This window comes from Pholcus phalangioides, unplaced genomic scaffold (genome assembly GCF_987345545.1).
Source record: "Pholcus phalangioides strain wild (caught in Gottingen) unplaced genomic scaffold, Ppha-v1.0 ptg000008l_1, whole genome shotgun sequence".
In the NCBI taxonomy this organism is placed as follows: domain Eukaryota; kingdom Metazoa; phylum Arthropoda; class Arachnida; order Araneae; family Pholcidae; genus Pholcus; species Pholcus phalangioides.
This window is the reverse complement of record NW_028301601.1, coordinates 24680724-24706090: the sequence shown is the minus strand read 5'-3', so window position 1 is coordinate 24706090 and position 25367 is coordinate 24680724. Positions and strand designations below refer to the sequence as shown.

The 25367-nt window shown below is 40.6% G+C and overlaps 1 protein-coding gene across 1 annotated transcript in view; it reads right to left on the bottom strand.

Moving 5' to 3' along the window:
• The window catches only part of LOC149084070 (uncharacterized), a 349781-nt gene that overhangs the window by 127858 nt on the left and 196556 nt on the right, over window positions 1-25367 (bottom strand). The window contains exons 4-6 of the mRNA XM_089234421.1: window positions 8498-8584; window positions 8175-8376; window positions 6971-7241 (exon numbers count right to left, since the gene is read on the bottom strand). Coding sequence (XP_089090547.1) covers window positions 6971-7241; window positions 8175-8376; window positions 8498-8584 — 560 coding nt within the window. The remainder of the gene's footprint in view (window positions 1-6970; window positions 7242-8174; window positions 8377-8497; window positions 8585-25367) is intronic.

The following is a 25367-nucleotide window of genomic DNA, read 5'->3' as shown; positions in this document are numbered from 1 at the left end:
ACCTGTATGCTCCAACATCACAGGTGCGCAATTCAAACAATCAATGAAATTGGAAGGAAACAGCAGGGAATTTCAGTAAAAAACAATACAATGCGCGCGCACGAACATATTCAAGGGGGAAAATGGCAAAAAGATGACACGAATAATTAGGTTAAGAAAAAATCTCCGAATACAAACAAACAATAAAATGAACATGCATCTGTTACTGCCAAAGTCCGAAGTGCGGCAACTTTGCGGATTGGCCGAGAGTTTTGGCCCGAAGTCTGATTTTCAGAAAAAATGGCCGGCAAATTCGTGAAGTGGCCGGAGTTCCCTGGCCAAAGTTCGAATCGCTGACGCAAGACGGTCCGGTAGGCACCAAGACCATTTTTTTTTCATCGCCAACGTGTCGTACATGGCTATATACTGTATTCTATCTGTATTGGATTAGCTCCATGTGAGGAGAGAAAAACTATAAAAATAATAATATAGACATGCAGTGTTTTTCTTTCAAATTTTGTAAAATACAAAATGATTACCGCATCGTGACAGCGATATGATGAGTTTGCCATAGCTAACATGGACATAATTACCACGAAAAATATGCCAACGTGGCGGTGACCTCCGAATCATGTCTTTTGTTATTGGACTTTGGCCAGGAATCTGCGGCCACTTCGAGAACTGGCTGACCAAAGCCTGAAATTCGCACATTGACTAGGTCCATTTACAACGAAAGCAGCAATTTCTGATTTTGGCAGTAACATATACACCAACAAAACACAATATGAAAAACTAAAATGCATAGCACGTTAAAAATGATGAGAGATCAGAAGTGCTGAGAGAGACAAAGTCTGTGATATGTGGATGGAAATACGAGATCTGGTGGAAATCTGTTCCATACTCTTCCCACTCCAGATCAGAAGCTATAATATTTAGTTAACATTACCTCACTGGCAGTTAGAATTTTAATTTGTAACGAATGTCTTCTCGGTGATGGTCTGGCAATGATTGGAGAAAAAATGGAGTTGACTCGTATTAACTGAGTTCTGAGCAAGTTTGAAGCACAGCTTTAAGGTCGGGTTCACACTAGGCCGATACGCGGATTGGTTGAAAACTTGATTTTCAGGTTTTTCAACCAATCCGTGTCGATGCCGTTGTCGTATAGCATATCGTATCGGGACCAGTGTGAACTCGGCCTGAGTCGGCTTCAAGGCCATTCTACTGAGTGGACCCCCCCCCCCCTCCACAGACTTCCCAGCCTTTCCTCGTATGGACGGTGACGCAGACCACAGAGCTGCTCGGCAAATGACTTTTGGACCTTTTCGATGAATTTTGGAAATGAAGGCGTCATCTGTTGGTGGGAAGATCGTTAGGGGAATTTTTTTGTTATCTACGTCCTTTTCCCGTTCGAACCTAGGACCTAACGTTAACCATCACGATGGTCATCTTATTACCACGCTACTCGGCGTCCGCACCTTCTGATCCGATGATCTTTGCAAGGATGAGTACCACCTTTGTATGTTCGTCTTGGTAATAACATTTAATAACACTCTTGTAGTCATCTCTACAATGCTGTGCGATAGCCTACTTCATACTCGATACGGCTCAGACAAACTGTTCAACTCAGACGAACATTCACTCCTATTACCTTGAGCATTCTTTGATTAATTTCTGCAGCTGAAATTCTTATAAGGTACTTATAATTCTTACAGGTACCGTCCCAACGAACGCAGTTCATAGTTTTTTAAGGCGTGATGCATAAAAGTGAATGTTTTGTGTTTCCATTTTTGAAATTTTGTTGCTGTCATGGCAACAACGAGAGATAGAGTTTTGTTTTCCTCTCTTCATTTTCCAGCACATACTTTGCAACACCTATACATCGAATTTAGTTTGCCTTTGTTGATATCTGCGGAAGCTAGGGGGCTTATGTATCGATGAAGTAATTTTATGACCACCCTGTACATTCATATATAGTATTCTATAGTATTCCCTATGTATATTCATAACTTTTTAGAATGACGATCACTATTTTTCTCTCCAGGATCGGAAAAAGAGCACTCTCACGAAAACACTGACGTATGCTCGAACTAAGCTTGATCATTTATGTTGCACCACGGTCATTTTCCGCACACGAGGGCTAATTATAGCGAGTCCCACAGTTTACTGCCGATTCCGAACGGCAGGCTTGTTTGTTATACTCATCGAGAGGTTGGTGCGTTAACCCCTCCCTGCGGTAGCAATTTTTTCTGTGGTCATGTCACCGTTTCTGTTGTACCCCTGTGTCAGGAAAGTTTTCTGACAAGGATGAACCAGGTATCGAACTCGCGTCACCTCCAAACATCCTTTGGTACTACAGGCGAGTGTTCATTGACTTGGGCTACCGCGTTCTGCTCGAACTGGAACAGCAATTCTTGAAGAATTCTATTCAATTAGAACGTCGGTGAAAAAATTTCTGAATCCCCTGCAAAATCCTCGGGGCATTCTTGAGTGTTCAAACTTCGATCATATCCCCCTCGATACCTGCGTTTCTCCAATGTAAACATATTCAAGAAATTAAGTCTCTATTCATAGCTGTGTAATTCATGCGACTAAGCATCCATTTCTAACAGACTTCCCATTACAGAAATCTTTTGCCAGAAAAATATGAAAAGATTGGCTTAGAGAAACAGATAGAAAAGGCAAAGGAATGATTCGGACACTCGAGCAGAGGTTCGAAAGGTAGTTCCACAAGTTCGGACTATGAATAGTCTGGTCATGTCAGAAGTCAATTTTTCCTTCAGAACACGGCCCATTGCCAACTTATTTAAAACGCTTTGGACTCTCCAGCAACAAATTCGGGAACTGTGGCGGTAAAGGGGACCTACTGACAGTGCCCGTATACCAGCGATGCCCATTTTCCACAAGTAAATCCATCTTACATAAACATATAGATAAACAAATAATTATGTCGCAAGTCCTCACTAAAAAGATGTGGAAAACCTTATAGAAATTCCTAGACCTGCTAGCCCACTACCTCCAGACTCCGGGCACTTCAATCTTATCAGATTACTCGCCGCCTATTACTCGAAGCAAATCCCTGCTACGGAATAGACTAACAATGTGATCAGAATTCAATAATCTCTATATTATAGTATGCGCTCTTGTTGAGTATTGCATCTCTGATGACTAGCCATGTGTGATTGGGTTCTCTGATGTAAACAATTTTGTTCGTATTTCTATAAATTGCGGAATGTGCATGGGATACACACATATGTATTATTTTATTTTGCTTGCTATTTTACAGCGCTTGATGTATAACTGTTTCTGAAATGTTTGGAAACTGTAATGCGTATGGGGCGAGCATATGCATTATTTCATTTTGCATACTAACGATATTGCAAATAAAATATGTTCCCGGTGATGGTTTTTCGGTTAGAAGTCCCGTAGGATACGGACCGAACCATCACACGATTAGTTAGTTAGGTCATGTGTGTGCCAACAAGAGCACGCGCAGCTCTTCTCTGCACCCCCTTCAACCAAGTCCACGTCTCTCTGTAGGTATGGTATCAAAAACCCTTGCGGCATACTACAGTGCAGGACGAACTAAGCTTCGGAAAAGCGAAAGAGACCTTCCTGAGAATGAAACAGAATTTACGACACTAGTAAGCCAACGGTTTGTTAGGAACAAACTAGTGTTTTTGACTCGAGAACAATGATGACCATCTCAACCCTAGAATACCTCATATGCATCCTTCAAGTGGAAGAATCATTCCAGAACCTACTCACTCCATCCCTTACTGATTGAATTATCGAATTTACTCGATAGCTGTTAATGAGTACTCAACTCAGATACCTTAAGTGATTGTTGAAACTCGAATCTAGTATTTGAGCTCACCAAATGAACTTCCTGCTCCACTAATGGAAGTACACACTGTACGCAAACAGCTAGATATGTGACTATAGTCTCTGCACCATCCTCTCGGAAACGTCTCCCTCATTATTCATCAACGATTCCAGCAGCACTTTCAGGTCCTGCATCCGTTAGGAAAAGCTATTTTCAAGCTCAAATGTTTGACCAACACCCCCCGAAGGTATTTATTACACAGTACGCATATAACGTACATTTGGAGAGGATTTCCAGCTTTATTAGCACACCTGAGAGGACTCCAACTCTATATTATGTTATCCTATGCTGGGGGGGGGGGTGTAGAATGCAAAGGAAACTTATTTGCATAATATGCTTTTCTCACTTACTACCGGAAGGTGTATGGATGGTTGCTTCCAACGGGATATATATGTGCAGAGTGTGTGGAGTCTCTCTCTCCTATCAGCAAACAGGAATCTGAATTTACCCTTGGATCTCCTTAAAATCCAGTGACGTCATTGCTTTTGTGGAAACGGAAGCCAATTTCCTTCTCATTTTAGTGAGTATGTGTGTGAGAGGGAGGCGTTGTGTTGAAGGTATCTCATTATTCACGATGCCTAGTTGGAGAGCGAATAAGAATAAAATATGATTCCGGGATTCTATACCTATGTTGGTATAGAATCCCACAGAATCATATTTTATTCTTATTCGCTATCCAAATAGGCATAGTTGGTGTAGAGGAAATATTAAATAAGGGTACTCTCCACAGAATTCGCGAGAAAAGTTTGTTTGAAGAGCCCCCTGTGGGACTTTTAATTCGACGAAGGTTTGAACGTTCCGAGCTCTCGGAAAATTATGTCTTAATAATGACGGTTTAACATTTAATAGGAGAGTTATTTCGCTGTTTCAATATCTTGATGTTTTGATATTTTTGTACTATATTTTAAAGTATGTGAAAAAACCATGACGTGTGTGTGTGTGTGAGAGAGAGAGAGAGAGAGAGAGAAACTTGTGTTGTGTGTGTATAGTATGTGAGACTCTAACGCATTTATGATGCCATAGTTATGCGTTTTTTGTGTCTAATAGCCGTATTCATTGACAGAGTTTAAAATCCTGAATTTAACCAATCCGTTTCGATCTTCAATCCTTTCACCTGCGATTGCAGTTTAAACTGTGTTGGTGAATACGGCCGCTAGTGGTCCAGAACACGAAATGTGTCCGTTTCGGAGGTAAAGGTAGTAGTAGATGCCTGAATTTTTTACATGTTTTGTTAGTATCGTGTAAAAGGTCAGCCTGATTTCTGCAGACAGGCGTTTTTCAAAATGGGAGAGCGGCTCGTATTTGCGCCTCGAAGATGGAAAACCAAATTCAGCCAAACACCAATGCATCACCTGTGGAGTTCGATCCTCGTCCGTCAAAGGAGATCTAAGCCTGTGGACACTGGTCTATATTATGGAGTCCGTGCTGAATCATCTGGATATATTTTTCCTGTGAAAAAGACGCATAAAGACTAGTCCGAATACGCTGCACAAAATTTTATACTTTCGGCCCGAACCTGATTCGGGATGCCGTTTTTATTCAAGGGAACTAAGCCCGAATCAGACCAACACCACATATAGAACAAGGCCTCCGCACGAAGCTTGTGATGCCACTGAAGAAGGCCATTTCATCTATTGCCATTGGATATAGCAGGTCTACGCATGCGATATCTTTTTTTTTTTTTGCAGTATATCCAATGGCAATAAGAGAAATGGCCTTCTTCATTGACGTCACAAATTTCGTGCGTAGGCCTTGTTCTATAGGTTGTGTTGGTCAGACTCTGGCTTAACTTTTAATTCTCGTAGCTATAAAATGGCTGAAAAATATATGTTCCCAGTGTTTCAAACATAAATCTATATAAATATTCTAGTTCCAAAAAAATATATAGATGGCAGCATCCAACGAATGTAGCTTTATGAAACGATGTAGAAGTAAGTATAGGTGAAACATATTTGTCTTCCCCTAGGTAAAGTAGCCATGTTTGTTGTGTTTCGCGATGTTTCATAAACGATTTTTAGACTTCAGATGCCGATGATTTGGCTGAACTTAGAGATATATATTAGCACACGATTTTATTTGTCAGAGTTATCAGATTCAGAGTTATCCAGAATACCAGTCCGTTTGTATAAGGGATTCAAAATCGCAGTTCTGAGATGACGACGACAGCACCGGTAAATATATTTGATTTTTTGTTTTTGGACAATTTTGTGTATATTACTTATTTTTCCAAATGTTTTAGGACGTATATTTTACAAAATTATTAATTTTAGATTATGAAAAGGAGCAACGGAGCAAATCAAAGGCAGAAACTGGAATAAGATTGGGGAAAGGAACTCGAACCTATTGCGAAACTTGTGGTGCTGCTCTGTGCGTAAATGTGTGTTTTGAGGTGTACCTATACCAAAAAGCAAATTCTACAAGATGATATATTTTTTTTAAATAAAAAGTATTTTTAGATATTTGTACAATATTTGGGTAAGGTTTTATCCAGAATTGTTTGCAATTTTATGTTGAAAAATGTTTTCTTATGCGGAACTTTTTTAAAACTCTAAAACATCCTTTTTTAATTATTTCTCATTAAATATTAATTATTAGTACCTTTAAATAATTGCTATATCATGAAAGAAAAGAATTTGACATTTCTAGCTAAAAAAAACTGTTGAGATATATAAATTCTAAGTATTTTTAAAAAAATCATGAAAAGTGTCAAAAACCTTGTCCACAGGGACAAAGATAGTCGAAATAGCGCAGACCCGAAGAGTGTTAACCGAATTCAACGGGTTTTTGAAGGTAAAATTAGTCCTTGAAATCCCAGGCTGATTTATCCACCACCACCAAACCAGAACATGGCTCCCAAGATATGATTTATCCACCATCTTTGAGGGAAGTGTGACGTCAGTATTATCACAATACCAATTAATGACGATTGGACATCACTTTGAACAAGAAACTGGTTTTGACGCCCCAGTGGATAACGACGAGTCCGCCCTTCCCCCCCCCCATCAGGTGACTTAATCTCAGCCACACTTATAAAACCGGTTTTCGAGCTTCACGGAGCGGCGTAGTGCTGCAGTTGTCGAACCGTATTTGCGTTAATGGTCAACGTACCTTCCTTCGTCACGACGCGACGAGTTGTTATCAGGAAGATGTCCGTCGAGGCACGTGGAGTTTGAGGCACAGCTTGGCTTAGTGTTGTTGCTTTTGGCAGGGCTCGGGTGAGGAAGATGATCGCAGTGGTCGCTATCATGATACGTCAGGGTGGACGGGGAATCGACCACCAACGCCGGTTGCGAAATGGCTTGGCGAGGCGGTTCTTCTTCAAGCATGGCGGAATCGCCACCGTTCTTTCTCCTCGGGGGATCGGAACTTCTCAGGAGACCTAGAAGACGAATCGGTAGATCATTACGTAAGAAACTACACAAATGATACGATTTTTCGATACCCTTAAACTTAATCCAGTCGCACGAAATATAGCGATCAACCCTTACAAATATTGTATTATGAAAATACTATTTAGGCGACAGACTTCATTCCACTCAATAAATAGATATAATAACTGTCTTATATGCCTTTCGACTGCGTGACCCGTAATATTCCCGTATTTTTACATAATTCCATCCCCATCCCAACTTTTAAATGAAATACCCCGTTTACTCTCGAATATCCTGTTTACTCCTGTATTTTTCAACGAGGCCTGCCAACAAAAGCCTGGATAACGAAGCGGAGATCGAGATGTAGTTCGGAAAGAAAATTCACATTTCTCTGTGGGGAATCGAACCACCAATCTCTCACCACCAATCAGTGAGAGATTGTTGGTTCGGTAAATAAGGAAATACATACCACCTACATACAGTCCATGCTCATTATAACGACCATCATCGGGCGTTATATTGAAAGATAAACGTATATGATATTTCTCATATAAAAGTCTTGGATCTTATCCTGCCAGTCGTTGTAATGGAACGGTCGCTATAACGTGGGGTCGTTATAACTAGAGCCGACTATACCCCCCTCTAAGTATAAAACATGTACACTAAACACTTATACCCCCCCCCCTCTTTTTTTTCTTTAGACCATAATTTCCCAAACTTTTTCCTCCCATCGCCCCCCCCCAACGCAATCTAACCCATCGGATCCTACATCATACCCGTAGCTTCTACCGCCCTCCCCCCAGGGGACGTTAACGCCCACGTTGGGAATCACTGCTTTAGACCTATCACTTGCCGTTGTAAGGCGTTCAGATCCGAAATCCTTACAAAGGGATTCTCGATCCACGATGCCAGCAGCTACATCGCAAAAGGTGAGGACTCACCAACTTCGGCGAACGTCGAGTTTCTCCTCCTCTCAGATTTGACGTTCAACAACGACATCGGAGGTGAACCCGAAGAAAGGGACACTTTGGCAATCGACATGCGCCTCAGCATCTTCTGGGCACTCCCGTTCAGGTTGAAAGACTGTTTCTTCGTCAGACCTGACAGCCAATCTCTATCCTTCGTCGTCGGAGTTGGTCCACTCTTCAAAGAAAAAAAGAAAGTCAGTTGGATATCTTTTTGCCTTCGATATATTCCACATTCCGAACATTTGAGGCAATTTATTATTGAAATATAATCATCCAGGGACTCATCCAAGACTCACTTCAGGTGCGTTGGTCCTAGGCAGTCGCTGCTGCAAATCGTCTTTCGTCTGCTCTAGGATCTTCTTCTCCCAGGCATCTCGTTTCGACTAGAGAAATACACATACATAAAATACATTTATCAATATTAGGTTATTTACTTTAGAGGGGGAAAAAGAGAAAAAATCGTAGAAATGGGTGGCCTTAACATCAAGATGGAACTTTACGGATGAAAATCTCGATTCCCCCCCATCATTTTCTTTCCCTCGGATTCCTATAATTCTTATTTATATTTTCTCCTTCTTCTCCTTTTTTTACTTCTAAATCTATCCCAGGCAGAATTCCTGACATTCCTTTCATTCCAGAAACCTCTTTGCTCCGAGAGAGAGTGAGTGTGTAGTCGTAAACACCAAGGTTTTCTACTGTAGGATGTAGGGGGGGGGGAAATATAGATGACGTGTGCGGGGTGTTTGTGAGTCTCCTGCTGGTTTCCGGGAACGGGAAATGAAGGCTCCAGATGCCAGAAAACAGGATGCGTCAAGATTCAGTCAAACGGACATGAGATGTCTGCCCCCCCCCCCATTCCCTCCCAACCTTTATTTATTCCTTGCCTTTTTATATTCTAGACTAGGGAATCTTTCTAAGAATTTTCGAGAGATATTAGACGCTATGTTCATCCGAGTTTAAATAAAACGCACCTTCTTCAACATGGAACGACTGGAAAAATGTTTATTCCCAGGGCAAGTGTGTTATTATAATAGTATGGGAAAAGGATATTAACGTAAAATAAAAGTACACAGGGTCGCCACGAAATAAATGGGCAGTTTCACAGGGAAATAAATATTGAATATTAGGTTGGTTTCTGATGGTCAGAACGGCTTTTTGGCTGCTTTGAAGAGCCGTGCGAAGGCTGCCATGAATGAATTTGGAAAATCGTTTTTTTTTTTTCCACCCATCATGCGTCCGAGATACCTGGCATTCCGCCACTGCCATACAGTGACCGTGAATCAGTTGATGTTACGGTTACAAAATTCTGAAACAATATGTTGCTGAAATTTAATTATGGAATTGTAACAAGCGCTATGAAAAACCATGAAGACCGTTGCAAGTTTCGCTCCAAGTCCAGATGGGTCTGCTGTTAGCTAAAACCCTCAAGTTAGCTAAAACTCGAGAGGAACAAAAAACTTTTCTGAACTAAAAGTCTTGCACGAAATAGGCTTTGATTGGCGAGTTTTGGTGAGAACTTCGTGAAATGTGAGGGAAGTTGGGATTTTGCTGTGGAGACTTTCTTACTACGCGACTTTTTTTGAGGGTTTTTCAATGTAGATTCATCAGGACTTGAAACACAAAGTCCAACGCTTATGATGATTTTTAATACCACTTGCGGTGACCCCCTTGTAATGTTGAAGGAGAGATTAAAGAATGACATTTCTGCTTGGGACACCTGACCCCCCTGCTTCCCTTTCCAGTTGCTGCCCTGCGCAGCGGTTGTGGTTGCAGAACTCCGAAACAATGCGATGCCGAAATTTTATCGTAGAATTGTAACAAGAACTTCGAAAAACCACGAATAGCATTGGAATTTTAGCTTCAAGTCCAGATGGGTCTGCATAAAACCTACGAGAAAGTCATGAAATAAAGACTGAAAACAAGAGGGTTTTTTACAGCAGGTTAACTGAAATTCCTGTCAAACGCTAGAAAAAATACCTTGTTTGAACTAGTCTGGCAGAAAATAGGCTTTCATTCTCGAAGGCGAAATGCGAGTGAAGTAGGGACTATGCTGTACAACCCTTTCAATTGCCACGTTTAGTTTTGCGACTTTTTTGACGGTTTCATACAGACCCATCAGGACTTGGTGTAAAACGTCCAACGCACGTGATGAGTTTTCGTTGCACTTGTTACAATTGCGCAGTGAAATACTGCTGTTGCTATTGCATTTTTGCATATTTTAGAAATTTAGAAACATAACCGTAACTATAATAGATGGAAAATAAATACGGAATGCGTCAAGGGGCGATTCAAGTATTACGTCAGCAAATTTTTAGGCATTTTCGACACCCCCCCCCTCCCTTTGTCAGCAGCTTAGAATATTTCATATCTTCAAAAAAAGGTTGTTGATGACGTAATAAACCGCCAACTCCTCCCCCCCCCGTCATCAAATCAGAAACCCCCTTCCCCCCCCCGATGCTGACGTAATACTTGAATGACCCCCAAGACCAAGATTCAGTTAAATGGACGTGAGAAGTCTGCTAGCTCCCTTTATTTATACCTTGCTTTTTGATATTTTCGACTAAGGAATCTTTCCTAGAATTTTCGAGATGAGAGATATGTTCATTCAAAAGTTTAAGTAAAACGTATCGTCTTAAACATGGAACGACTGGGAAATTTATTATTCCAAAGACAAGTGTTATTATAATAGCATGAAAAAGATTGTTATATCAGACAGTAAAATATTACGTGGTCGGCACGTAAGAAATGAAGAAATGAAAAATAAAGACATGAAGTTTCACTGGAAAATATGAATCGCGGATATACACTATCTGTACAACGAGGATTATTTCAAAAATATGCTCAAAGACCGTGACGTATTTACAGGTGGGGCTTATAGCAGGCTATAGCCCATAGCAGCAAGTTCGGAGGGGCGGCAAACTTGAGGAATGAGCGGCCAAGAAAATTAGTACAATGGGTGAAGAGTGGCGAAAATTGCATAATCCGCAATAAATCTTCCTCTGCCCAGACAAGAAGGGACTAGGTCAGTGAGTAACCAAAAGAGTGACCTAAAGGGTTTGCAAGCACGTGAGTGAGTGAAAGAGTAATCTACAGAGCGAGGGTACCAGGTCAGTGTGTGAAAGTATGATGTGAATGGCTAAAAAAGTGATTTTAGAGCATACATGCAACCCATGGCCTTCCGAATCATCTAATGTGCCCCCCGACCTCAAATTTAATTTTGTAAAAATTAACCGAGTGCCAAATTACCAGAACACTCAAGTGTCCCTCGGAACATTTACAGATGATTCAACTGACAGGGGATTCAGAGATCATTCAAGTGACCTGGTCTACACTGTTCCAAGATACAGTACACTTTCCCACTTTTTTCCACCTTGATTATGGCACCCATGAGTGCCGAAACATATGTCGGTAATTTGTAAATTGTTATACGCATTTTGTCTTTTTTGGAGCAGTACGCACTCCAGAGCTCTCTGAAATGGTTAACTCATTTCTCTCTCACCCTGTATGTTGTGTGTCCATTAACGCATTTTTTTCCTACAAAACTGGTGAATGGCTATTGAGATTTAATGTTCCTAGAATTATGATCTCGAAGCAAAGTACAGCGAAAAATTTCAAGTAATGGCAACCACAAGAGTTGTTATCACATATTTATGAGTATAATGAAGGATTGGTTAAAGACATTCAAAATTTTACAAGTTTTCTCTACATACAGGGTGGGCAAAAAGTCCGTAGAAACTTTAAAAATTCATAAAAACCGGAAAAATAACCGAAATAAAAAACGGTTTACATAGTTAGCATCGCTAGGTCACGGGAATTTTTTTAAGACGGGGGGGGGGGGGGAACTCAAAACACACAGCCGATAAGTGGTGCTGGTACGAGTGGTACGGTCCCGGGTGTATCGATCCGGTCCATCCAATCTGTCGGAACTGAAAGACGTGATCCGCCGAGAGGTGTCATGTATATATCCGGATCCATTGCAGTCTACTGTTGCTGGATTTGTGACTCGCCTGCAATGTGCTATCCCTGTGGTGGTGGTGGTCATGTGGAACACATACTGCTGTAATAAACGATTTGGAGGCATTCCGTTCGTTATATATCCGTATCTTTTCTTTATGTACCGCAGCGCTACCCATCGGCTGCTTTTTTTTAGATTTTTTTTCCGGTCAAAAAAACTACCGTGATCTAGCGATGCTAAACCTACAAACCGTTTTTCATAAAATTAAAAATCTCAATATTTATACGAATCCTCCCTTGCTCCAACTTCCAGTTAGAAAGTTGTCACTCTGTCTCTCCTGATGCCAACAAAAAAAAAATTCCATGTTTCTAAGTGCAATATTAACAGAGATATATGAATTCGAAAAACGGAGGGAATTAGGGGGAAAGAACAGATTTTCGAATGCGGGTAAAACGGTTTTTCCACATTTAACGCTGTTTTTTTACCAAATTTCCTCCGTTTTTCGAATTTGAATATCTGTTTGAATATTGCACTTATATAGAAGCGTGGAATTTTCTTTGTTGGTCTCAGCAGAGACTGGACAACAACTTTTTTGTTCGGGGTTTGAGTACAGGGTGTCTATATAAAAAGTTAATTTCCTTAATTTGAATAACTACACAACCCCTTGCCACATTAATGACGTATCCGAGTTCTACACACACACGTTATACGGATAATAATTTTTCCGACTGGAAGTATACCTCTACGATCAACGCTCATGGAATCACCCTGTATACTTAGAGAAATACCTTCTACCATACAGAATACTTCCATTGGTGGAACATTTCCGTGAACCGCTTTGCCATGAGTTTACGGTTACAATGATAAATATCGGATTATGGACTCGCAGACCAGAATAACGTAGAATTATAAGCTCACACAACCACGAGGCTATCCATATTCTGAATTTAGGTCCATCACGGTTAATGTATACGTGACCGTTATGCAGAGCCCTATTCTCCTTCATCATGGAGTAACACAATATTACATTGGTACAAAAAATATTGCACAAAATGATAATATTTGAAGGGGGAGGGGGGAGGGGAAGAAAAAAAAATTCTATTGCGGAAAGTTGACATATCCACCAGTTTGTCACACATTTGATGTCCTCGTTTATGAAATTGTCTTAAACATTTCCTTAAAAGACGAACTATTCAATGTTTGAATACTTACAAAAATGTATGTACTTGTATACGCAACCGCACACACATTTTTCAGAAATATAGATTTCTAAATGATCCTCCTGCCTCCCCCCCCCCAACTGCCACTCAGCTAATTGTCGTCCTGTCTCTCCTGAAGCCAACAATAAAAAACTTCCTATGTTTTGATTCCAATATTCACTGAGATATTTGAATTCAAAATTGGAGAAAAGTTGTGGGAAATAACACCATTAAACGAACGGACGACGCTTCTTCCCCCTATTGTGTAGGTTCTTCAGCAATTTTTTGATTGGAAGTTCGAGAACAGGAAGACCATATAAAAATTTAGAGGGACTTCTTTTATTTTATGACGCACTGCATTTCCACTCTCCAAACTGGTACACTACTGGTACTTATATGTGATTCCTGAACACACACATTTTCAACATTTTTTACGATAGAACCACACGAAAGATGGGAGTGGGGGGGGGGGGTTGATGTGATAAAGGCCGAATTAGGACTTACCCTGTACAATTCCCGATAACGAAAGCTGCCTTCGAATTTTGTTTCCAGTAGGAAATTGTTCTCAACTCATGAAGTTATAAAGAAAGTGGATACTAGGAGCAGGGGCTGGTCACGCGAGCTCATCTTATTTGTCACCGGTCATGGACCTTTCCCGGCAAACTCACATCGCTCTAAAGTGATTGCCGGTGACAAATGTTGTTGTCTTGAGCCTGGCACGTCCCTGCACTACGCCACATGCTGTCCAGAAACGACACCCTATCACTTCCGTTCGCCGGCTGCCTGCACACCTACACAGACCATGGATGCTTGGCGTGCTACGTCGAGAGGAATCAAAAGGAAAAGATAAGAAAAATGGTGAAAAAAATTCCTTAAGGAACATCCTGGGAAGATAAGGGATCCGTCTCCTCCAGCTCATGCAACTCCGGTACCAGCACCTCCGTTAAGGAGGTCGCCGCGTCTTCACCCTGACAGTGCGCTGGTGGCACTGTTTGAAGGCGGGGAGCAGGATGAATCTTAAATCTATAATCAAGTGTCTCGGAGATATTTTAAGGACTGTGATCAAAAGTGAATTGGACAGAGTGTACTGAACTGCCCGAGCGCAATGGGGTGCACTGCCTTTCTGTCAAACAATCCTCGATCAATCAAATTTATTTGTTTATTTAATTTAATCAAATTTCTGACTGGGCCTTTGCGATATGATTTTATACATCTTTCCATGATTATTTATTATCCGTGCCCGTTGCACTTTGACTTGATTAATTTGGTTCTTCTTTTTACATAATTTTTAATTTCCTTTCACTATATGTAATCTTTGACGTATCAATAAATAATGGTTTTGCCGGAGATGCCCTGGACCTCCCCCCTTCTGGGGGGAGCGAAGAGCTTACGTTGCTTCTTGCGACAGAGCCTGGGTGTCTCCAGTAGGAATCCGATGACCAGCACTATGTGGAAGTTCAGACAATGACAACCAGGAGGGTTGTTATCTTAAGTTTTTATATATATTCGGCAGAGATCAAGTAATTGTAATTTTTGTTATACGTTCTTGTTCTTTTTTTCCGTAAACAAAATGTGACGTAACAAAAATTTTCTCAACAGTACTAAAACTGTAGAACGTAAAATATCATACTAACATGGCTGAAGTTTACAATGACAGAATTCAACACAATATTAATATTTGTGGTGGGGGGGGTGGTTTATAGACGTCATTACATAGTACCAACAACGTTTAACAGATGGCAAAATCAACGAAGCCAAGTTAATTCTTGGAACTCGATATTTTAGTTTGTTACCTTCAAGGTTTTCTCTTTCAATTAATCCGCCAGTCGTTGACCTCGTGGGTGCTCAACTTTTCGGGAATGCGGGCCACTTCGTTCATTTTAAAACGTGTAGAGGGCCACGTAAATAATGTGATCTCCAACAGCGGCGCAGGTAAGATACGTAAATGTGCAGGGGTACGTGAGTGGTCTGAAACTGTGCCACGGGCGGGTGATGGATTACTTAAGCGATCTGGAACTGTAAGTAATCTAAAACTGTGCCGCGGGCGCTTGAGTAATCTAAAATTGTGCAACGGGACAATTAAGTGTTCTGGAAATGCGCCAAGGATCACTCAAGTGATATGAAACCCTAATGAGTGGGCCACTTAAGTGATGTGGAACGGCACCAATCGGTTTACGGAAAGTTAGCCCGTGACATTTTACCGATAGGACGTTTCGTCCATGGTGTATTTCGCTCCGGACATTTACCCCGGATGAGGACCAAGGGCGTGGGTTTGTTGAATGACCGTATGACTGACTTGATGAGTGCGTAAGTGAAAGTATAAGAGTGAGTAGGTGACGGTATGAGTGACCGAGTGGGTGAGTGATCGTATGAAAGACTCATGCACCTGCTCACTCACACACTCAATTTGTCACTCATATGACAAGTCATGCGGTAAACTACTCGATCACTCATAGGTCACTTATGAGGTCACTCACTCATTCATTGACTAACAGGTCACTCACCCATTCTATCGGTCACTCACTCACCCAATCACTTGACCCCGTCGGGGGGGGGCGAAATACCGGAAGCGAATTTTGTAGATCCCATTCCAGTCACATAAGTGGAGCGCCCCAGTGGCGTGGTGGTAAGATGCTCGTCTACCACCCGTGAAGGTTGCAGTCACGGTCCCCGGTTCAAACCCGGGAAGAATACTGATATTTTCCTTAATGAGCTTGAGGCGAACACCGATAGATGGCGCCTTCATTTCCAACCCAACTCATCAATAGCAATCTGGGCAAGATTTGGTGTTTGAGGTGAAGTAGTCACGTAAGTGAGGAAGGAAGCTGCAATATATTAGTCTGCTGCTTTTAACCAATCACGTGTGTTTGGTTACTCGCCAATGTTCACTGATTTAAAACAGGCGCAGAAATTTTCATGCAAATAAATCCAGCTGTCACGGCCATACGAGGAGTCTATTCATTGCGCTACCCGCCCGCGGGTGCGTTAATTGACGCCACAGAACAAAGAAGGACGTAAGTCTCACAATGAATTAGATTCAAAAACTCCTTACTTCGATCTGTAAGTACGTCTTACCATGTTAAAGTTTCGAGAAAACTTGGAGGGAAGGAAAAAAAACCCCGACAAACCACTAATTATATGCAACGTTTAATTACGCGAGACCCGTTCGTATAATTAACTGTTGTATTCATCAACTTAATGAAGAGAAAACGCAACTAATGGATGGATGTTGATCGGATCGATGGAACTTCGTAGAGATACAAGACGAAGTTTCGCTGTCCTAGTATTTTAGGGGGAAGAAGTATTCATGTGAAAACAAACATGAAAAGGCTTGTCACTATTTCTGTCGTCGTTAGCGTTGGAATTCCTGGAAGGTGCCACGCGGATGGTCTTTTTTCTCCAGTGACAGGAACAGCTGTGTTTGGCAGTCCATGATGAAGATGACAGCCCACCCCGTTAGAGACCACAAGTTCGTGATTAACCTTGAAGAAAATTCAACGCTGGTTCTTTAATCTGCATTGATTAATGGACCACAAATGAAGTGCCATGCCATTATGTCTTTTGAAAGCGGGTAATATGTTCAAATCAGAGGTTATTGTGTGGTAGAAACATACTATTTCTACTACTAGAGCGTACATACACTTCATGAACATTCCTCCGCGGAATTTTCTAAAGAATCCGTGCACGCAGGAACATATGTGGTTTCCCGTGGCTCCAATGCATGTACCGTTTTACTCGCGTATAGGACGAGCAATAGGACGAGATTTTCGTTCACTTTCCACTGCTTCAGAAAGAACCTATGTTGTCTTATATGTTCGAGTGAACTTCGAGGACCAATCTTTCCGTTAAAGATCAACAGGCCTACAAAAGTGCAATTATTCAATCATCATATTATTATTCATTATAGTCAGAAATATAGATGGCAGATGGCAGTAGTACGCGTAACAAGCATTACACTGAACCAAACTTTACGTTGGCTCACAATATGTACACGCACGTTCCAACATGTACCAATTCCTTAAAATGTTCCTCAGAGGAATATGGATGAGGTGCATGTGTGGATTAGTAGTAGTATATGTGCGAGTGAATGTCTAAAAAAAAAAGATTCCCCTAAAAGACAAATAAGTTATGAAAAATTGGAGAATTTAAGAAATTATTCCAAAACTAATGATACATTTGACTAATCGGAAATGATGATTTTGGATATATTGAAAATCCAATATTGATGAAAAAATTGTAGTCAGAATCGGGGGTGAATTAGTTGAGCATTAATCAATAAATTGATAATATAATAATAAGAATATAAGAATATAATAATTGATAAAAGCGGAGTGGAGATGAATGAAAATCTTTATGTCGGTTCCGTGGATACGTCCACTCTTCGGAACTTACAGAAGGGCCGAGGAAGACCTAATATGTATGTTTAAACGCCTGTGTATTCTAGTGTGTGTAATGATGTAAATGTGAGAGTAAAGACTAGTCCAGTAGAAAATTTGAAGTCATATTCAGGTGAAAATGAGCACTCAATGCATCTAGATGCGCAATATGGTTGTCAAAGAATTACATTTACAGAAATTCAAGTCTTCGTAAACCGGGGAAGGCCAAGTGATTTTATTACTGCCAATTAATTATTAAAAAAAGAAGTAATAAAAACCAAAACTTATAAGGGCCAAGTTGAAAAGTCAAGTTAAAACAAAAATATTAAGAATTTATTTGTTCAAATATCAGCGACTTTGTCTCAATAGATAGATAGAACCGCTCCCAATCCCGGACTGATGCAAAGCACCGTACTTCCATTACCTCAAAAGAGGCAAAGTTGTGTTGGAAAAGATTTACAGTGGTGGCTCCCCTTGCCACGTGCTCGCAAGTATCGAATCACTCGCGTCGTTCTCCCCATGAAGACAGGAAGACAGTCATAAAGTAGATGCAACGTACAAGACATTTGACTGGAATGGACAGCTGCACCAAATGACTAGGGAGAAAAATTGCACGTTCGCCCAGTGGCACATAAAGGCCGGAGACCGCAGCCTAGGATTTCGAAAGAAGTAGTGTGGAAAAGACTTGTGGGCAAGAGAGAAGAAGTTGGCATGTTGAAGTGGGAGAGATTTGAGTATGGTCTAAATACATAATGTATACAATATACATTACATCCACTGCGACGGGAAATGAAGAAACAAAGCCTCCGTCCACAGTGCTGGGCATTCGCATTTGAATTACTCATATACGTTATTTTACATTACAAAAATTTCCCTTTTTTTTATACTATTGGGAATGTACATAAACAATGTAACTTTGTTTCAATATTTATACGTTACTCAAAGTACTAGAGGATTGTCCAACCAGAAGCGACTATGCCCAGGACTTCGAATGAGAAGAATATAAAGTCTCCATCTATTAACGAATATAAGGTATTTAGATTGCGGAAAATGTTTTTAACGTTGTCCCATTGGTCAAAAGCGAAAAGATTCCTTTTAACAGAATTTTGCCCAAAAAAGTTTTGCAAAATAAATCAAAATTAGAAGTAATTTGTATCGACCATGGTTTTGTTAATATATCCTGCGGTCGGCCATATTTAGTTCTCTCAGGGTTTGCGACGGAGTATGTATAATTCTGCGCCATATCAGATAAAAAAGGATTAGTCGAGTTTCTAATTCTTCCAAACTTTGTTCTTGACAAATTTTTTAACATGCTCTAAGAATGTGTCTACATGAATGTCATTTCTAATGTCTGTGTTTTTCATAAACCATCTAGCTCCGGTCAGTTTCCTGAAATTTTTATTTTCGAAAATCTGAGTTTTTATGTTTTGTTTGGTAGAGAAAGGCCGGGATTACACTATAAAAGTTTCCTAAAAGTTCTTTTATAAAGTTTGAAAAATTCGACCAATAAGATTATCGGTTGCATTAGCTCGAATGTAACCCATGAGCTTTATTGGTTGGATTTTTCAAGTTTTATGAAAGGGATTTTATCAAACTTGTATAGCGTAATCCCGGCCAAAGCCCAATACTGGGGCAGCATATGCTATTTTCGGACGGATTACGGAGTCGTATGAAATCATTTTATTCTGCTGAGACAGCCAGCTACATGGAAAGTATATTCTATTGAGACAACCAAACGTTTTAGACGCTCGAGACTTGACATATCCTACGTGTGATTTAAACTTTAATCTCTTATATCCATTATCAAACCCCAAATATTTTGTATGAGGTTTAGGCTTAAGCTGAGCATTTCCAATTCTTAGCTGGTACTCTGGTTTACAAAAAGCATGAGTGGTTGTTTTAGTATCAGTCCCGACACACGAATTTGGGCTGGATTTTTGTAGAACAAATAAAAGGTTGACTTGCCCCAAAAATCACAGAAAATTTTCAGTTCATTGCCCATTACTAGTTTGAAATCCAGATGGCAGCACATACAAAACACGTGTATCATGCAAGGGTACAACCATGTCGTCTATTCAGAATGGTCGGAACCAAGATCCATTCGCAAATCTCCCCGGTTGAAATTTTACCGCAGGAACCAGCCAGCACCGGAAATAGAGGAGGCAAAGGGATTGAGGGCAACTGTTCCGGGCGGAAAAATGTAGGAAGCGGCAAATTTTAGGTGGAAACAAAGAATACCATCATAAAATTACCAAATTTATAATTTGTTTGGGTGACAAAATAACACAAATACCCTTGTCACGGCCCTGGGAACACCTACACAAGGGGTTCGTCCATAGGCGATCCATTAGATCCAGATCTAACTAACAACCACATGTAGTAAGGGTACTCAACCTTTAGGAGAGTGCGGGCCACTTCACCGATTTGAAACGTGTCACGGGCCGGTTAAGCGATCTGGAAATGTGTCGCGTTCCACTTGAGCTCTCTGGAACTGTGTCGCGTTTCACTCAAGTGATCTGCGAATGTGCAGCGCGGGCCACTTAAGTCATGTGGATATGTGTCGTGAGCCACTTGAGTGATGATGAAATGTACCGTGGGTCACGTGAATGATATAGAACTGTCCCACGAGTAACTTGAGTGATGTGGAACTGTGCCACACGTCGATTGGGTGCTCCGTGAACGTGCTACGGACCACTTCAGCGATTTGGAACAAACGAGCCGCTTAAGTTCTGTAAATGTGCCACGGCCCGTTTATTTGCTCTGGGATTGCGAGGTGGGTCATTCAAGAGATCAGTAAATGTGTCATTATGGGGTAATTTATAATACGTTGAGCAATATGATATACAGGGTATATGGGCTGAAGGTTTTCAAAAGTAACGGATTATAGTGTGAGAACTCAGAAATTATTACAGTAGAACCTCCCAAATCCGGACGGATCCAAAATCCAGACACTTCGGCCGATTTTTTTTTTCAAATGAGGAGATACCGGGGGAGGGGGGACAGAAGGGCGATCCCACTCCCCCCAGTGCCAATGCGGTGCCAACCGATGTAATGTCTAATTGACATCATCAACATCGTGCCCCTTCCAGACTTTCAAGACCATCTCCACCCATGGTTTCAGCCCTTTCCGAAAAATCGACCATTTTATTTATATTTTTGCACCACTTTCTGTTGGGGGCCCCCTGCGATTTTGGGGCTTCTGAGAGACAGTGATGGCAACGCAACTGCGTTTCTCAGTGGATGAGATTAGCCGCTTTGGTGGTCGAGTGGTCATAGTGGCGGACTCTCATCGCGCGGGTTCAAATCCCTACCTTCGCCACAGTGGTGATCGGCTGAAGTTAAAAAGTCTCGCCACAGAGACCTACAACAGTAAAATCTTCAATCATTACACTTCACTCATAGTTCGAAAAACAGCAGGCAGATGGCAGCACTACAACAAGCATTAGACAGAAACAAGCTTCACATCAGGTTTCACAACACGGACACGCACATTCCAACATGTACTAATTCGTTAGAAGTTTCGCAGGGAATCTGGACGAGGGACATGTGTGGTTTAGTAGTAGTATCATATAGCTATAATCAAGAACATCAGAGAAAAGTTACAATGAAGACATGATACACACCATTTCTGTAATGTAATCACATCAATTGCGACATCACATGAATTTGATGCTGTTGGAATAATATGATTTATCCCCCTTTTACTGTGTGCATTCATGTTCTTTCCCCATATACGCAACTTTTCCCTCTTTTGGGGACTTTTTTCTATCCCTCAACTTCACTGTTGCTGTACGATCGTTATTCTCTTCGTTTGTATCAGTGATGGTAACTCGTGGGAAATTTCCCATATTCCTGGGAAAAATTGGCCAAAATTTGTTCAAGAGGGAAATTTCTTAGCATTTGTGGGAATTTTGAGAGTTTATCAAACGGAAGAATTTTTTGAAAAAAATAAAGAAATTAATGCAGTGCAAAAAATACATATCTATTGTAAAATACTTGATTACATATTTCTTCGCTAGACGGCAGCACATTTTTCAGAATGCGTGGGAAAAATTTAATCAAAAGGGAAATTTTTGAGGGAAATTTTGCTGGAAGAGGCTGGACCACGGCCGACTAGACATTCAGTCATTAATTGTTTAGTGGGCTATGGCTGGACACTGGCTTGTATTCAATGTCGTTCGTCCAATAATTTGTTCATCCAATAATTTGTTCATCCAAAAAATAATAATTATCCCAATAATAATCACGAATACGGAGAATAACAATATTGCTAACATTGCAAAAAAATCAGGAGAAAATGCAACTGCAAGCTATGCGCAAATAAGACAATGCACGAACAAATCGTCGGAGAATATTCATCAGAGTTCATGGATATTATTCAATTGCCAATTATGCAATCAGTGCTTGGGAAGGTGCATACTACGAGAATATTCGGAAATTAGATAATATATATATTTGCATAAGATCTCAAATATTAATCGATAGTTCCAAAATACATTGCCATACTCTAACTTTGAGACAAAACTTTTTGTACAGAGTTATCAAATTTTCACAATTAAATGAAAATTACTTAACGAAAAATCAAAATAGAACTACAAATAGATATAATCGAGTTTATCAAGCACCAACACCAAATAAAACATTATATAAAAAGAGCTTTTCCTTCATTGCCCCTAAGATATTAAACATTTTTCACACTGAAAATCAATTTAATACTAACAAAAACATAAATCATGTGATTTTTGACTTCGTCAGACGCATAGATTACGAAACCATTTAGATGAAAGTATTGAAAGAGCAAAAGAGTATAATAAAACAAATAAGAGAAGTGGTGTACGATGGGGTTGTATTATATTGAGCTTCACGAGAAGCAACTTAATTGTGAACATTATTCAGATAAATATAGATAAGCGAAAATACATTTGAACACATATCTAATAAATATAATAATGCTGTTGCAAGAGAAAGAAAAAATATTCTATAACTTATTCTCCTTTAGGCCTGCTGGAAGGACTTTACAGTCCCTTGAGGATACAAAGTGTTTGTTTGTAATATGTGTGCATCCATTTTGTTTTGTGTGTGTATTATATGATTGTATTTGTGTAACACATGTCTGAAATTGTGTATTACATGTTTGTATACTTGTGAAATAAAAAAAAACATGAATAAATGAGAGATAACTCTGCGATTAATTGTATAGTTTAGTAGTAGATGTGATTAGTCGGAGAAACGCCAGCTTTTATCAAAAAATATGTATAACTTTTCATCTTTCTTCATTTCTTTTCTCAGCGCTTTAGAAGTAACCTCAGTGTTTTATAACTTATCAAGTATTTCGCCTGTATCTTTTATTTTTAGTTCTGTGGATATCAATGTGAATTTTTAAGCATACCGCAACCATCAAGTGATGTGGCAGGTACAAGCTGCAAAAGCAAATATATAATGTTTTAAACCTGTATTAAGTGAGAAGTTTGTGAACTTTTGAAAAGTTGAAACGCGCGAAACATCAGTACGAATATTGTTTGGAATCCATCAAAAATGTACCTTTTATGATCTTCAAACAAAGAAAAAATAACAGAATAACTTTTAACATATAGTTTTTTTTTTAGGATCCGAGCAATGACCGCAAGAAAGGTTTAAAGAATTTATTGACGTGAATACGTCTTTTAAATCATCTGACCATATTGGGAGCATAAAGTTGCGAAACGAATTTCATTAAGCGCTCGTATCTCAGGAAGTACGCAACGCAAGTCGAAAGCAACGGTATCCTCAGATGAACATTGCAAACGTGCATTCGATGATACCATCCCGTTTCCAATATCAATTCTCGTCTAGGTACCAGGACCGCTGCACTGATTCGTATAACAAATTGTTTTCCACTATACCTCGATCACAATGGAAATGGACGACATCGGTATCGTTTGCCAGCTATTCCAAGGACAAAGCTGATGGCATAATGTCATTATCATATCGTACCTACCACGCGATTTAAGGCGCAAATAACGTATTCATGTCAAAACTTGCGGCCGTGCCTATATGACAGCCTACTCCATTTTTTTTTCTCTATGGGTAACTCGTACTGGTATGTAAATTAGATAGTATAGTATTGGACCGAGCACGCCCAGGCTCTGTCGCTTTTGCGATATAAGCTCATTGATCGTGAGATCGTGGGCGTGCCGGAAAAAACTCAAACCTGCAAGGCGGCCGGGAAAGCATACCCGGTTCGGACCAACATCCCGCCAACCCCCCCCCCCCCGAAGCAGCACAACCACACCCCCACACTTAAACCCCCAATCCCAGGGCACATCACCGCTCGACAAAGCCAGGACAGCACCGCGGGCGCGACTCCCCCCTCAGTCCCGACACCCGCGACAAGGCCCCGCCGGCGCTGTCCACAGCGCCCCAACACGTCCCGCGAAGGGAGACCCCGACCACTCCCAAGAACCTCCACCACGGACACGAGAGAGAACCCGCCACAGGACGGGGACACCACCCTATCAAGAAAAACACGGAACGCCTCACGACAAGGGTCCCAACCGACGCGCCACGCCCGACCACGCACGAAGCCACCCGACCCGCCAAAATTAGATATTATGTAAATTAGATATTATGGTTTTAATCTATTACAATACGCAAAACCGTATATACACTGCCTTAATTTTTCTCAAAGGGATCAACGATTTTTAATTACTGCTTCAAATATGAAAACAACGAAAATGTATCCACATAATTCGGAAGATTCCCTGATCCGGAATCACTAGGTCCCTAGGAGTCTGCATTTGGGAGGCCTACTGTAAAGTACTTGAAATTCAAGTTGATCTAAAGACGTTAATTCCTCAGGTTCATTTTCCCGTTAGTAAAGTTCAATGAAAGCATCTTCAGTGGCTCTGCATTCATCCAAACGGCATTCGATCTGTTGCCGGGTGTTAAAATTTAAGGAGTTATAGATTATCCCTATGCAAACGCTGTATCAAATCCTCCCACATGATTTGAAACCTCCCACGCGTTTCAAATTCTACTCAGTTTCCACATGAACGTCATTCAACACGCGTTATAAGTTCAGCTAGCCTAATTATGCGCTGAACCACCTTATGCTCTGATGTCCACGTGCTACTAATACTACTCTAAACCATGCCACGGATCCCCAACACATTCTTCAGAGGAAATTCCGAAGATGGTTCATATTGGAATGCGCCGTACGTGTGTTGCATACCATCGTCACGCTTGTTTCTGAGGAATGTCTGCTATACATTTCAATGGTGACCCCCATCTGCCTTTCAGAGTTCCGAAGAAAACAACAGTTAATATTTTGCCTGTATTGTGCATGAATATGAAATATTGTATGTCTTATTGCTGTTTGTAGAGAGACATTTTTTTGAATTGGGTATCAAGCTGGAATTTGCAACTTGAAGCTACTTACTACTACTTAACCGAACATGCACCTCGTACACATTCTTCTGAGGAATTTTTAACGAATCGCTACATGTCGGAATGTGTTGTGTGAGTGTATGTATATGCATGACCCTAACGTATTTATGTTGTTAGAGCTGCGCTAGTTTCGTGTTCTTGCTACCTGTGTTCCATATTTTAAAGTAAAGATGGCAACTGCTTGAATTTTTGTACTTTATAAGTATCATGT